The sequence below is a fragment of the Solea senegalensis genome, linkage group LG4 (assembly GCF_019176455.1).
Source record: "Solea senegalensis isolate Sse05_10M linkage group LG4, IFAPA_SoseM_1, whole genome shotgun sequence".
NCBI lineage: Eukaryota > Metazoa > Chordata > Actinopteri > Pleuronectiformes > Soleidae > Solea > Solea senegalensis.
Window position 1 is genome coordinate 18525318 of NC_058024.1, and position 13318 is coordinate 18538635.

Sequence of the window (13318 nt, forward strand, 5' to 3'; positions counted from 1 at the left end):
TTTTGACTTTATTGGACCCTTCTTCCCTTAGTAAGATTTTTTTTTTTATATAAAATAATTTTCATATCATTATTATTACTATCATCATAATTCTTTGTATTCACTCTTAATTTCCATGTATCTGTTAGTCTAAGATTTCTTGTGCACTTAATGTTTTTCATCTTTTTTTTTCTTTTAATGTATTATTTTTTCCTTTTTTAAAAAAAATAAATAAAATAAAATAAAAAATAAATAAGTAAAAAGGGTAAATTGACCGGGCCTCAAAGTGTGCATGTTGTCTAAAATGTAACCTGAGACGGTAGCGCCCCTGTGTGGTGGATTCTTTTTAAATCTTACGTCATCACACTTGAAAAAACACACTCACAGTCGGCTTTGATATTTCCAACAGAGCCTGAACGCAACACGGCGCTTCCCCTTTAAACGCGTTTGAAGTGGGTGAAAGGGGAGGAAGAGAAGAGAGGAGAGTAATAATGAGAGGAAGAGAAGTCAGACCATAGAATCAGAAGAGACAAACTGACAGGTAAACTGTGCTGTTTTTACTCAACATGTCATCTGTGTCATATCATATGTGATGAAGGTGATGATGATGATGTGCGTCATAGTGTAAAGTATAAATGTGTCTTCGCTGCTGCTTGATGAGGTTTGTTTATGTAACCTGCAGCAGTGACAGCGTCACATGCACTGATGTCATGTTTTCACTTAACTGAGCTGCATTGAACTTATTATTACTAAACTAAATAAATCAATAAACTGACAGAATTGACATGCGACATAAAATAAACTCTGCGTGTCGCTGACGTCACGGCCAGGAAATCGGTTCGGTATCGGTCAAAAACACAGACATATAAAAATCTCAAATGCCATGTTGCATGCTTCACTATGCACAGTGTAAACATGTGCAAAAGCATTTTAGCTGAGTCATGTTTATTTCTTCAATATTTGTTGCACAGCTGGAGAATTATTTCTTTGAAATGACTCAGCACAAAATGTGTGTTAACAGCTTCACACGTTCATAAATTGTCTACAATGACCGATATCAGTATAGGTAGATCCTCGAGTTTGTGATATCAAAAAACTACACTTATATATCCCGACACATTCATTTCCCTGTAATGTTTGTGATCTTTTAACCATGAAAAAAATTGCTTTCCTAAACCTGTCCTTAAAGAGTTTAATTGCGTCAAAGAAAACACTACACATTGTGGTGCTGCTGCTTGCTTGCGCTGCTCCTTCACTTTGGGGGACGGAGCTGAGTTCCGCAGAGAGTGGAGCCTCATATTCTAGTCACGATATCCGCATGTTTGTGTGTCTTACTATTACACTTATTTTGTTCCAGAACTGTGCAGGGATGGAGCCGAGTGTTATTGCATTGTTAGTGTCGGCAGGAGGAATTGTGGTTCTCCTCATCTTCGTCTATGTCACCTTTCTCCTGTGTCCTGCAGCCTACCTACGGGCCTACAACTGGTAAAAACAAGCATGAGCACACACATTCAATTAAAAACAAATTGACTGACACTGACTGTGGAACATCCTTCCTATAGACATGAGATCTGCTGTCTCTCTTTAAGCCTTTAGCACATACGCCTCAAAATTGACTTCTTTTGCTTATTTTAACCTTAAAGGGGCTAGAAAACGTCCTGTGAGTAAGTGCTTTTGCACATTTTTCCAGAATACTTTTAATATGTGGCAGTTATTTACAATTTACTGTAGTGTTTAAAACAGAACACAAAACAACCGAATAAAAACAGTATAAAACATCAGTCTTTGTCTCTCAATGTGCAAAAACAGGCCAAAACATGTAGTTCAGTTTAAATATTTGGTCTGCAAACGTCACTGTTTGTACAGAATATTTATGTACTGTATTTGCTGCAGTATCACACTTCCTGTTCCACATGTAGAGAAGTGACATTTTCACCATTTGGGTCGTTATTTAGTAACATACTTTATACAAACACATAGCCGGTTTAGCAGCAGCCCTCTTCCTCATAGCAGGAGTCTGCTTATTCTAATTCATTTCCTCATTTTGAGAAATTTAAAATAAAGTGGTAGAACATTTTGTTTTTTGCATTGAGGTAAGACACATTGTCAAGACATAGACATCTCAAATATCGAGCAAACCAAGGAGGAGCAGGTGCATTTACTCATGAGTGAACAGTAAACGCTGCAGCATGCTGTTTTTGCCAGAATCCAGCCCGCAGGATGAATTTGTGGATAAGTTCACATTTTGATTAGATTTTAAGACTCTAATGAGTTGTTATGCACATGTATTAGTGCAATATTTCATGTCAATATATCAACAATATTTAATTAAGTTTACCACTTAATGGTATTTATCTCAAGAGATTTGAGGTTAAATCAAAGGAAATAGGGTAAGGGTTCTTGTTGTTTATAGGTTATTATGCTACTATTTAACTGGTCCGGCCCACTTCAAAGATCAAATTGTGCTGTATGTTGCACCCTGAACTAAAAATGAGTTTGACACACCTGGTCTAGAAGCTGAACAGCTCAGTCACCACACGACTTACCTTAACCGTCTTGCACAATAGCTGTTATGTCAAATTACACTCTTACGGTTAGGATTAATGTTAGGGTTAGGGCCAAGACTGATAAGTCCCCTGGACTTTGCCAAAGCTTTAAAAACACACACACTGTGCTGAGTCATGGTGGTGTCACTGTTTTATCAGTGTCGCAGAGTAAAAGTTCAAGATCAAGTTACAAACCTTACACAAAACAGGTATAGCACACAAATAAGGACATACAAATGTAACTGATATTGACAGGCACAACATCTCACAAGCTTTTGTAAAATGTGAACATATCGTACATGTATAGTTGGGCCTTTTTCCAGATCACATAGGAGTTATGTATTGTAACGGAGAACAAATACTTTGTTACTGTACTTCAGTAAAAAAATGTAAGTATTTGTACTTTACTTTGTTATTTGTATTTCTAGCAACTTTTACTTTTACTTCACTACATTTCCTCTAACTACCTTTGTTACCCATTACTACCAAATAAAATCAGAAGAAGAGTTGGTCATTGTCTTTAGTTATATAGAGCTGTTCTTGTCCAGTTCTGCCAATCACACATCTTTCATATGCTGCAACAGTGGGTTAAGTGTCTTGTTCAAGGACACATATAGATTAGCAGAGCCAGGAACTGAATCCACAGCCTTCCACTTGACAACTCGCTGTACCACTGAGCTACCATGGCTCTATCCTTATTCCTCACTTTTTAAAAAATATTTTTACCTTTACTTCTTATACTTCAGTACATTTTATATCCGAAAATTACTTTTGACTCTTCAGTACAGTAAATGTTATACACTTTAAGAGTTTTACTTAAGTAGTATTATATCCCTTTTAGGTACTTTCTACAAGAATGTAACTAACAATGGGCTCCACCCTCTAGAAAACCAGGAGGTGATCACATGATCAAGTTTTACTAAAGGGAGTGAGCAGAGACTCCATCATCTGTGTGAAAATATCAGCTGTGAAAGAGCTATTTAAAACCATCACCACACACAATCAATTGAAATAGATATTGTTGGAGGCATATGGTTCATTACCATACACAGAAAGGTGAACAGACACCATTATTTACAAAAGGCAGAATACAAAAGTCTTTAAGAAGTTTGTAACAGATGTACAAGAAAAACATCAGCTTTAAAGAACATCATAAACACCGTATCTAATCTAATTATCCAGTAAACCAGTTACCAGTTACTGATAAACACTGCATTTTATCCTCTCCAGGTACCAGCGTCGCAAGCTTGGACTGGTGACCCGCTTCTCTCACAGTGGAAGTTACCGTTTCTGTTATTTCACCAGCGTTACGCCAGCGGTCAACACTCCGTCACTGCTTCTGCTGCACGGCTTCTCTGCCACCAAGGACATGTGGTTGCCCCTCATCAAGGTAGCACATAGAGTACAATACAGTACATACAAGCACATTGGAGGCCTCTCTCTGCTGATACATAGAGCTGACCTTAGGGAGGACTCCACCGTGAGTTATCAGTCCTCTGTCCCAGTCAGGCCAGACACAGCAAAAATATAAGGAGGCACATTTTGTAGATAAATGACTGTTGCCCGTGCTACATCGAGGCCTTTGTGAGTGGAGATTTGCGGCTGGCACCGTCCTGAGTTGTTGCTGAGGTTTGTGCTTAGGAATGTAATCAACTAATTTTAGAGAAGGCCGAATAACACGTTTTTCTCTTACAGCAAGGATCTTTCTCAAACACACTTTTATAAAAATAATAAAGATTCACGGATGGAAGGAAAAGGAGAAATAGTATTATCAACTTTATTAAAGATACAAAAGAAGGTCCATAGCATGTAGTCCAAAATAAGAAAATACATACATTTCTATAGCATTGAAAAACAACAGAGTTGACCAAAGTGCTGTACATCGCATAAATACATAAAACTGACAGGATATGAACCAATGTAAACTTAAAACAGGAGAAAAACACAGAAACAACGTCAAAAAATAAAAAATCTAAAACACTAAAACTGCCAAATCCATGACAGCAAAGGTTCTGTCACTGTGCTGTTTTAATCTCCGCCAAGATAACACAAGAAGAGCTTTTTCTTCTTACCTCAGTGAGGTAAGATGAGGCAAGACCATTCTTCAAGGCTTCATAATTTCAAAATGTAATTCTAAAAGGAGCCAGTGCAGAGATGCCAACACAGGAGATTAAAGATTAAAATTAATTCAAAACAGTGAATACATGAAAAGTTAACCACTTTCATTTGTGTGCTGACAGGAGCTTGAACCTCAGTGAGCTCAACTCAGCCAACTTTAGGCCTGAATAATACCGTTTTCTGAGGCTGTCATCCTGCACATAAAACAGGCAGATGAAATTTCTTATTATGGACTCGCAGTTTTGACAGGCACTACAACTACTTGGTAATTTAATGAATATCATAAAAAGTGTAATGCCATCATTATCAGCCACCTTTTAGTCTCACTGCATGTCACTTTTAATATCATTACACCACAAATGTCTGTTCATGTCCTTGTCTTGTGATAAATCATGGACAGAAGAAAGAAGATGGCATAATAAAAAAGCACAGAAAAATGGATTATTATGCAGTGTATTAAATCCCAAATCCATACTGTGTAAGAATTCTATCCGGCATGTCGCCTCAGCAGCACATCAACATTTTTAAATTAATTTCTTGGTTGTGTTTGTTTTCTCCTTTAGTACCTGCCCAAAAATCAGCATGTGGTGGCTATGGACATGCCTGGACATGGGGGGACGGCTCGCACTGTTGATGACAACTACAGCATTGAGTGTCAGGTCACCAGAGTCCACCAGGTCTGTGGTAGAGACATAGATCTGGAGTTTCAGACAGCAGAGAAACCAGAGCTGTTATTCAGACCAGACAACATCAGGCCAATTTTTTTTTTATCATTTTAAAAGAGTTAATCTTGTGATATAATTTTCTTTAATATATACATATATATGTATGTATATATATATATGTATATATATATACATATATATATATATATATATACATAAATATATAAAACAAAGGTTCTTTACATATCAATTTAATGTTTATGTTTCACTAAGCATACTCAGAGACAGAACACATAAAAGCAAAACTCTTAAGATTTGCCATGATAATTGTTGATATTGAATGATCTGAAAATATTCTATATATTTTAATATCTTTTGGTGTACTTTGGCACAAAACTTTTTTGTGTTGCATTAGTAACACTGGATCATCTGTTCCTGTGTAACTGTAACTGTAAATGTACACGTAAGTCTATTCTCAAGTGTGTACATTTTCAGTACACAGAAGGTGTTGCCTGTTTATGTTTAGTAATCCACCAAAATACTAAAGCATATTTTACAATTATTGCACTGATATCATGAATCACAACTACTTTGATCAGAATAATTGTGTTTGTGTGTGCATATACTGTATATAAGAAAGAACTGAGACTGATAAGCTACGAGACACATCAGCACCAGTCTATGCTCCACACCATGAGGTTGCACTTGACTAGCTAATATGTCTGTTTCTGTCTCTCTGTGCAGTTTGTGCAGAGTATTGGTCTCGATAAAAGTCCCTTCCATCTGGTCGGAACATCGATGGGTGGGAATGTGGCAGGGGTGTATGCTGCCCGCTACCCGACTTACCTGTCCAATGTCACTTTGATTTGCCCAGCAGGTAAATTCAGCAGGCATTTGATCAATTAAATGTTAATCTCTAGGATTCAAACCTTCAAGGATTCAAAGGTTTCTAATATCAGAATGATTAATTATCTCCTCTTCCTCTGTTCCCCAGGTCTGGTTTATCCCAAAGACTCAGAGTTCGTCACTCTTCTGAAGGAACTGGAGGGAAGTCAGAACACAGACTCCATCCCTCTGATTCCCACCACTGTTCAGGAGTATGAGAACATGATGAGACTCTGCTTTCACAAGTCGCTCAACCTCCCCCGACCGGTACAGTGCCGTGCTGCAGATTAAGGGGATAGTTCTGGGTGGTTCACTGACACATACAGCTGTTTTCCATTATACATTTGTTGCACTACTCAACTCGAGTTCAGCTGAGCCGATACTAAATGTGACATAGGATGCATTCACACCAGCCCTTCTTAATCGCACCCTAGTTCATTTGCTCGGAAGTGTGGTTCATTTGGCGAGGTGAGTCATGAGCACAACGTCAGACACAAGAATCAAACCAAACGATGCCAAACTGCATATCAGTCAGAAAGACTTAAAAATCCTGTAAAACATGCGTTAATCTCGAACATTTGGGAAAGGAATTTCTAAAATCTCAATATTTAACAATTAACTGATTCTAAATGATTCAGCGTACTGAAAACAACTGCTTTGTTCATCACTAGTGTGTTTGTGTCGCATATAAAACAACGTCACAACAGTTTGTGCAGCTGCGCTATGGCGACCCCGCCCATGTTGAGGAGGTACTATAATAATGGAAAATGACATGACTGATACCAAACCAAGTAGAGACCAGTCAAGTAGAGCCGAGTAATGCTAGAAACTGTAAACTGTCTCATGAAAAAAAGCAGCAATAGTTGCTGATTATGATAAGTGCACTGCTCAGTGTGCCCTCTTTGTGTGTTTGTGTAACGTCAGGTTCTCCGAGGCCTCCTGAGTGAGAGGATCCCGAACAATGGTTTCTATAAAGAAGGTTTGTCTATAAAGTTACTCAGCAGCTTTTCTCCTTCTTCTGTCGCTTTCATTACACCATCAAAAAGTGATATATTTATATATATGTATATATGTGTACATATATGTATATATACATATATGTGTGTATATATATAATGCATGTAATACTACACCCAGTTTTATTTTTTTTCTACACCACAAGATTCCACTTACTGCTGTCTGGATAAATTAAATCTATTAATTTCCATATTTCCACTGCGTCAAAGTCACCACTGTACTGCTCTCATGTAATGATAATGATTTTGAAATCTGAAAATAATTGACTGCTTGAATTCTGTTTTAAATTCAGCAGCAATATCTTTTCTCAAAGGATCTAAATGAATAATATGTTTTGAATTTAACTGCCATACATTTTTACTGTTACTGGAATGTATTCTGTTTTGCAACTTTTAGGTCTCTGTTTTTTTTTAATTAGATATAGTACCAGTTTCTGCAGGATGTCTGCAATGAGTGCTGCTGATTTATTGTGTATTTTGCATTTGTGTTCTCAGTGTTCATGGAGCTCATCCATGAGGAGTCTCGACACTCACTACAGGAAAACCTAAATCTGATCACAACACCACTGCAGGTTATCTGGGGGAAAGAAGACAAGGTAAAGGAATCACAGTGATCAATATTAGATCTTAAAACAGATGAATTGAGTTTATTCAGCTCCAGGTGGACATCAAATCGCACAATTCATTATATAAATATCTGTGAAATATTATATCATTATGTTACACTTACCTTACTCCTTTCTCTCAGTTGCTGGATGTTTCAGGAACAACCGTGGTGCAGGCAGTGCTGCCGAACTGCCGGGTGGAGCTGTTGGACAACTGCGGTCACAGTGTGTCGATGGAACGGCCCAGGAAAGCTGCCAAGCTTATCATGGACTTCATGTCTGTGGGGGAAGTCAACAACCTAGATGTTAAGAAACATTCCTGAGTAAAACTTTTGAACTGAAATGCTGACCACTGACCTCACGTTGATTACAGTAGACGCTGGAAAAGAGAGTGATTGTTATGATGAAGATGACGAGCATAATGTTAATGTAAATTATGGAAATTTAGGATTTTTCCCATTTCTTCAATAAAACTAGTCTTATGTTAAAGGTCTAGTGTGTAACATTTAGGACGATGTATTGGCATAAATGTAAATGCTACTACCTTAATGTCAGTCATCATCTAACCGCTTTATCCTCCACCAGAGGGTCGCGGGGGGTGCTGTGCCAATCTCAGCTACATCGGGCGATAGGCGGGGTACACCCTGGACAGTTCGCCAGTCCATCGCAGGGCCACACACAACTAGAGACAAACAACCATTCACTCTCACGGTCAATTTAGAGTGTCCAATTTTACCTAATCCCCACATTGCATGTTTTTGGACTGTGGGAGGAAGCCGGAGAACCCGGAGAGAACCCACGCACACACGGGGAGAACATGCAAACTCCATGCAGAAAGGCCCTTGTTCCAACCGGGGCTCGAACCCCGGTCTTCTCGCTGCAAGGCGAGAGTGCTAACCACTAAACCACCGTGTGTCCCTACCCTATTAGTGTGTAAATACTTTAAGATAATGACTTCTTGCTCCGTCATGTCTCTACAGCAGCCTGAATTGACAAACCAGCCAAAGGAAGAGTTTTGCCTTTTAAAGTAGTAAATGTAGAAGAACGACATCCTGTCTGGCAGGAGAGGGCAACCATAGTTCCCTGATACACTTGGGAAAAGTCAAACTGTAGTATTACCATTAGTTACTAATTCTTACGCATTAGACCTTTAAGTGTGCTGCTACATATTCATTCTCATACAAACACATTTGTAGTGGAATTCTCACTGTGAAACTTTGTGAAAGAGTTATGTTAATGTTTTATGAATAGATCTTAATCTATTCATCTGTGACTCTAATATTACATTAAAGCCTCTATAATAATCTGATATTGTCGACGGAAAAAGATGATTCATGTTGCTCTAGGGTTTCCTGTCTGTCATTCTATCAGCTGATCGTGTGAGTCAGCTCATAACCAATTCATGTTGAGAGAAGGCTGAAGGCTCACTCAAAAGACATTCAATCAACCCTTTTTACTGAGTATCTAAAGATAAAAAAATAATAATTAACCTTTATATCAAACTAGAATCATTTTTAGGTTGATAGAAAAGTAGGTAGGTGGATTTTTTTATTTTGTTAAATAGCTCTCTGTTTATATAATAAACATTTAGAGCTCGTGCCATGATAGAATAACACAATGTTGCACAGGGGCTACACAGGATAGTGGCAGCACTTTATGCTTCATAAGAATCTCAAAATAACACCCGTTGGAGTTATTTATTATTTTTTGTTTTTTGTGGTAATTTCGGTAGTTAATAGAATAGTTTATTATAGTGTATTAATTCACATTATATGTATATGTTTTTGCTAATATGACTTTACTTGAAATTTTTAGTTTTTGATTAGTTTATCTTCACTGCAATGTTTGGATTAGATGCACCAGTGAGCACTAGCAGACACATAAGTTTAAAGGCAGGAAGCTGGTTGGAGACTGCAGTACACCTGGGTGGCAGGCATACATGTTTTCTCCAAACCAGAAAATGGATTGGTTTGTTTGCTTTATTGGACGAAATAAACCACCAAGACCTCAGTAACCCAGCATGGTCATTCAGTATTCTTTTGCCTGAGTCCACTACCTGCCCAGGGTGCGATAGTAGTTGTTATATTTAGTCAAGTTTATTAAGATTTATAGGCCACTGTAACAACTTAAACTTGTGCTAATGAAATGTTCTGAAGAAACCATTCATAGTTTTGTTTAAAGGTACCATCTCTGTTACCTTAGAAAATTAATGGTTGAATGATTCTGGAGATATAACCACAGACAACCCATCACCAGAGATAGACTTGTGTCTGCTGGATCTCAAGAATGCAGGAAAAAGGACGTTAACAGACACACTCCGAAGCAGGAGGTGGCGCTAATGCGCTCTCCATGCCACGCACCTTTAAAATAAAGAAGAAGGGCTATCCGTAGGGACTACCTAATGTCGGGGCAGATAGTGAGGGAAATACTTCTCGTGTTGGTTAAAAATAGTTAAAACGTGCGACCCTTTGTTCACCTGTTTCTTCCTAATATCACTACAGATAGAGCCAGGGTTGTTTATTAGTTCACATAACGGTTTGACCGTTTTGACCTGTTTGTTAGCTAGTTTAGCTTCAGGTGCTACAAACACGTGACACAAGGTAGGTTACGTTTGTTTTTGGTGGCTCGTTTAGGTGGTGTAACAAAACATAACTCGGTGTGTCTGAAACACAATAAACACTGTCCCTTAACAATATGCATAACAATCATTGTAATGTAGAGAAAGCTTACATTACGGTTCTTCACCAAGTAAACAAATCACAAACTGTAAAGGTTTCTGCCTTGACATATGTTGTGATTTGATGTTATACAAATACAAATAAATTGAATTGAGTGACACCAAACTGTGGTTAACCAGTACATGGAAAATAGAGAAAGAGGAGCTGTGTATCCACCATGTGATGCAGTCTGGGTTTACTTTCTTACAGTGATTCTAATTTTAACTTGTTACATATTGATGCTGTTTGACCAGAAAATGAAACTCCCCAGTTGGGGAGTTTTAACGTTTTTATTTACAATTAGTTATATGTTGGGGACACACACACAGGAACCCCTCAAAAATAAATGCAGACCTGACATTTAATGGCATATTGAACTAATGTCTCTTGTATTTATTTAGTGGTTTGTGTTTTCCTAGGTCAGCTGATGCTTTTATATCATGAATGTTGATGAGAAGGACGGATCTGGTGTTTACCAACGGGTTGTCCTAAAGAACAGCTCACCTTACCACTACTTGAAAGTCTGCCTGTGAGTTGCTGTAAACTCCCCTTTTAATTGTTGACACTGCCTTTACTGAATGAACATTTAAAAATGTTTTTTATTAGGTTTGTGTTTGTAAAACAATATTAATAGGCACTTGTGTATTATTTCTATACTGAGTGCAGCTACAGTACATTAACAAATAATTTGTATATTTGTGTTTTTAGTGTTCTTGAGGATGAGCTCACCAGACTGAGTGCAGTAGAACTGAAGCACTTCATCATCACAGGCCTGAAAAACCTTTATGGAGAGGTAAAATCTTTTAATGGAATATTTTAACTTACTCCAAACAACAGCTAAGATGACAGAATAACACCCCTTGTGGTGAAGTGGCAGTTTTGTTTTCATATGATTATATGTGTCTCTTAGGTGGGAGCAGCTTTATCTTTTGACCTGTTGAAGTATGATGAAGACACCCTCACTGCACTTTTGCGTGTTTACAGCAGGTGAGCATCACAATCAGGTCAGCAGAACATTTTTTTTTACCTGCTACTGGCAATGGACTGAACAAGACTATATTATGTTTTTTGTGTGTCTGTATTTTTAGGGGTTTGGTGAAGCTGTGGAGCTCTCTGACTCTGCTGGGTTCCTACCAGAACCAGGCCTGTGCCTTCAGAGTGCTTCAGGTCAGCAGACAATCATTCTAAAGGGGTTTCCTTGAGTGCTTGTTTTTTTTTGTATCAGTTCATTAATATGATTCATCTAAGTGTTAGTGAGGAAAAAAACTTGATTCTTAGACGCGCTATTATATTTCTTTGAAAAAACATGAACGGATGCAGATCAATAATTCAATAATTGGAAATAATAATGGTAATAAAAAAATCTCATCCATCTGTATCTATTTGCCTCTGTTTGCTCATGTTGATGTCATGGGATAGTCACAGTTCCATACATGTTAGAGTAGAGCACAAAAACTGGCAAAGTGGTCAATATTTTTTGAATTTTTAATTTATTTTTTTCCCAGTCAAAAAGGGCTGAGAACGTATGGTAGCTGATATCTCTAGCCTCTCTCTCTCACCTCATCCAGACTGCACTGCTATCCAAGCTTGTATTAATATAACATAATGACAGTAAATGCATGCAATTATTTAAATACATATAATTTCATGATTTCAAATTCTGATGTATTTTAAAGATAATCTCTTAGGTTGATGGGGTTTTTTTTATGTTGTCTTCAGGTGTCTCCGTTCCTGCTGGCACTGACGGGAAACAGTCGAGAGCTGCACCTGGACTGAAGGAGGAGTGTTGTTTTCCAGGATGAGTTTAATATGGAGGCGTGTCTTTAACCAACCGCTGCGCTGCCTCTCTACTGTTACAGCAGCAGCTCCACTCCATCGGCTGCTCCACATCGGCCAGCAAGCTTCCCTTACTAAATCCTTCTCTTCTAAAGATGTGGAGCTGTTTGCGGAGCTGACAGGCGACACCAACCCCCTCCACCTGGACCCAGCCTATGCCAGCACCACCTCATTCGAAACACCCATTGTCCACGGTGTCCTCATCAATGGCCTGATCTCGGCTGTGCTGGGCACCAGGATGCCTGGCCGTGGCTGTGTTTTCCTGCACCAGGAGATCCGCTTCCCTGCGCCACTGTACATTGGTGAGGAGGTACTGGCTGAAGCTGAGGTCCTCAGGATCAAGATGTCCTTTGCCCTGATTGGTGTGAAGTGCTCGGTCAAGGACAAAGTGGTAATGGAGGGAGATGTGATGGTGATGATGCCAGAGGATCAGCAGAAAAGGGAATGAGAGGTGAGGACAGAAGTCAAAGGTCACAGCACCCTGGAAGTAAACAAAGCACATGTTGCGATAGTTTCACTGATTAGAAATGGCTGCCACCACACACACACTGTAGTTTTGTATTTTCTGAAAGATGTTGGATTTCCTTTGCAGAGGCTTTCTTCACAGTAGAATTTGCTCCATGTTGATTTCTTGCAGTTTTTTTCATTTTTTATTTGTGTGCTGAACACTGATTAGAAGTGTTCATGAACAGTTACCAGAGAGACGCTGATAAGTTTCTATCTATATCTATTGGTGTGTGAGCATGTTTGAACTTTATTAGCTCCGCTCTGTCTTGTTTAACATGTGCAATAAAACTGCTAAGTTATTGATAGATTTGTTAAATGAACTCATGTTTCTGTGGTGTTTCTTCCGTCTTCATTTTATCGTCATTGTTCCTACTTTGGTAAATTTCACATTTCTCAAACCACCCAGTGATGCTGTTTTCACAAATGTGATCAGACATGTCTGTC

At 38.4% G+C, this 13318-nt stretch overlaps 3 protein-coding genes across 3 annotated transcripts; all 3 read left to right on the forward strand.

The window, feature by feature from the left end:
* Positions 1-440: 440 nt before the first annotated feature.
* LOC122768498 (monoacylglycerol lipase abhd6-B-like) lies at positions 441-9123 on the forward strand. The gene is made up of 9 exons (XM_044024548.1): positions 441-520; positions 1337-1464; positions 3756-3915; positions 5207-5320; positions 6053-6185; positions 6303-6460; positions 7118-7172; positions 7705-7805; positions 7958-9123. The coding sequence occupies exons 2-9, from the start codon at positions 1349-1351 to the stop codon at positions 8135-8137; spliced, it is 1017 nt and encodes a 338-aa protein (XP_043880483.1). The 5' UTR covers positions 441-520; positions 1337-1348; the 3' UTR covers positions 8138-9123.
* Positions 9124-9197: 74 nt separating this feature from the next.
* Positions 9198-12307, forward strand: rpp14 (ribonuclease P/MRP 14 subunit). Its single transcript, XM_044024551.1, has 6 exons — positions 9198-10414; positions 10933-11060; positions 11240-11324; positions 11442-11518; positions 11620-11698; positions 12251-12307. Exons 2-6 carry the CDS (start codon positions 10972-10974, stop codon positions 12305-12307), a joined length of 387 nt encoding a protein of 128 aa, XP_043880486.1. The 5' UTR covers positions 9198-10414; positions 10933-10971.
* Positions 12308-12329: 22 nt separating this feature from the next.
* LOC122768499 (hydroxyacyl-thioester dehydratase type 2, mitochondrial-like) lies at positions 12330-13194 on the forward strand. Its single transcript, XM_044024550.1, has one exon. It carries the CDS (start codon positions 12330-12332, stop codon positions 12813-12815), a length of 486 nt encoding a protein of 161 aa, XP_043880485.1. The 3' UTR covers positions 12816-13194.
* Positions 13195-13318: the final 124 nt, after the last annotated feature.

Bases quoted from the DNA above. Each gene is read 5' to 3' on its own strand.
- LOC122768498 (XM_044024548.1), top strand. From the start codon at position 1,349: ATGGAGCCGAGTGTTATTGCATTGTTAGTGTCGGCAGGAGGAATTGTG. The intron at 5,321-6,052 runs GTCTGTGGTAGA...CTCTCTGTGCAG, and splicing joins AGGTCACCAGAGTCCACCAG to TTTGTGCAGAGTATTGGTCT. The intron at 6,186-6,302 runs GTAAATTCAGCA...TCTGTTCCCCAG, and splicing joins CACTTTGATTTGCCCAGCAG to GTCTGGTTTATCCCAAAGAC.
- rpp14 (XM_044024551.1), top strand. From the start codon at position 10,972: ATGAATGTTGATGAGAAGGACGGATCTGGTGTTTACCAACGGGTTGTC. The intron at 11,325-11,441 runs GTAAAATCTTTT...TGTGTCTCTTAG, and splicing joins TGAAAAACCTTTATGGAGAG to GTGGGAGCAGCTTTATCTTT. The intron at 11,519-11,619 runs GTGAGCATCACA...CTGTATTTTTAG, and splicing joins CTTTTGCGTGTTTACAGCAG to GGGTTTGGTGAAGCTGTGGA.
- LOC122768499 (XM_044024550.1), top strand. From the start codon at position 12,330: ATGAGTTTAATATGGAGGCGTGTCTTTAACCAACCGCTGCGCTGCCTC.